Consider the following 1,279-nt stretch of genomic DNA (forward strand, 5'->3'; position numbering starts at 1 on the left):
TGGCGCGTTCGTCCTGGCCGTTGCTCCTAGGGTGCGCCATGGAGATGTAGCAGATCTGCGTTCCAAGGTTAGCACAATATGTTTTGAAGAGATTGCTAGTGAACTATGAGCTGTTACCAGTGATGATGCGATTAGGGACCCCAAATCGGCTTACGAGGCCCTTGATGAACTTAACTGCTGACCCAGCTGGGATGGTGCGGACGGCTTTCACTTTTGCCCACTTGGTGAATTTGTCGATGGCGACGTAGAGGTAGCGGTAACCTCCAGGCGCTCGAGGGAATGGGCCCAGGATATCCAGAACGAACGGCCATGAGAGCGGGATAGTATGGAGGTCCTGAGCTGGCTGGTGGATCTGCTGGGCATGGAATTGGCAGGCCTCGCAAGATTTCACCAGCTCGGCCGCGTCGTTGAGTGCCGTGGGCTAGTAGAACCCGCCGCGGAAAGCCTTGCCGACTAGGGTGCACGATGACGAGTGGTGCCCGCAGTCTCCGCCGTGTATGTCAGCCAGGAACGCATTCCCCTATTCCCTGGAAATGCATCGTTGAGAAACATCATTTGGCTGCTTCCTGTATAGCTCACCATCCTGGATGCAGTACGCCATAGCCTGCCGGGCCACACGCTCCGTGTATTCCTCCTTCTCCAGCAACGTGCCTTGTGTTAGGTACGACTTGAACTCCTCGATCCAGCACCCCTCCAGAGGCTCGAGTGCTAAGAGGAGGCGCGCTCCTGAGATCGGGCCGCAGGCGGGGGCTCCCGAGGCAGGTGGCTGGGGGAGCTCCTCCTGAGGTGGCGCCGGCTCCACAGGCGGAGGTGCTGCTGAAGGCTTGAAGAGCCGCTCCTCGAAGATGCTAGGCTCTTGGGGTAGCCGCTTGGATGCTCTTTTGGCGATGTCGTCGGCCTCTTTGTTGGTGCCACATGGCACATGCTGTAGCTCCAGGCCCAGGAACTGCTTCTCCATTTTGCGTACCTCCATGCGGTATGCCTCCATGTGCTCATCCTTTGGTTCGCACACCTTGTTGGAGAAGTTGACGAGGAGCTGCAAGTCTCCCTTGATGGTAAGGCATTTCACACCCAGGGCCACCGCAACCTTGAGGCCGGCGATGAGACCCTCGTACTCTGCGATGTTGTTGGAGACCTTCTTGCCCCGCTGGAAGCAGAGCTACACGACGTAGTAAAGTTTGTCCTGAGTGGGCGAGATGAGCACGGCTCCAGCCCCCGCTCCCTGGCGTGCAAACGCGCCATCGAAGTACATGACCCAGCCATCTGGCGCTTCACTCCC

General features: G+C 58.3%; 1 protein-coding gene across 1 annotated transcript; it reads right to left on the reverse strand.

The window, feature by feature from the left end:
- Positions 1–520: 520 nt before the first annotated feature.
- Positions 521–988, reverse strand: LOC147959765 (uncharacterized). Its single transcript, XM_087532892.1, has one exon. It carries the CDS (start codon positions 986–988, stop codon positions 521–523), a length of 468 nt encoding a protein of 155 aa, XP_087389018.1.
- Positions 989–1,279: the final 291 nt, after the last annotated feature.

Source organism: Triticum urartu, chromosome 7A, assembly GCF_056163025.1.
Source record: "Triticum urartu cultivar PI428250 chromosome 7A, HENAU_Tu73, whole genome shotgun sequence".
NCBI classification, from domain to species: Eukaryota; Viridiplantae; Streptophyta; class Magnoliopsida; order Poales; family Poaceae; genus Triticum; species Triticum urartu.

Coding starts and splice junctions, on each gene's coding strand:
- LOC147959765 (XM_087532892.1), bottom strand. CDS start 988: ATGGAGGCATACCGCATGGAGGTACGCAAAATGGAGAAGCAGTTCCTG.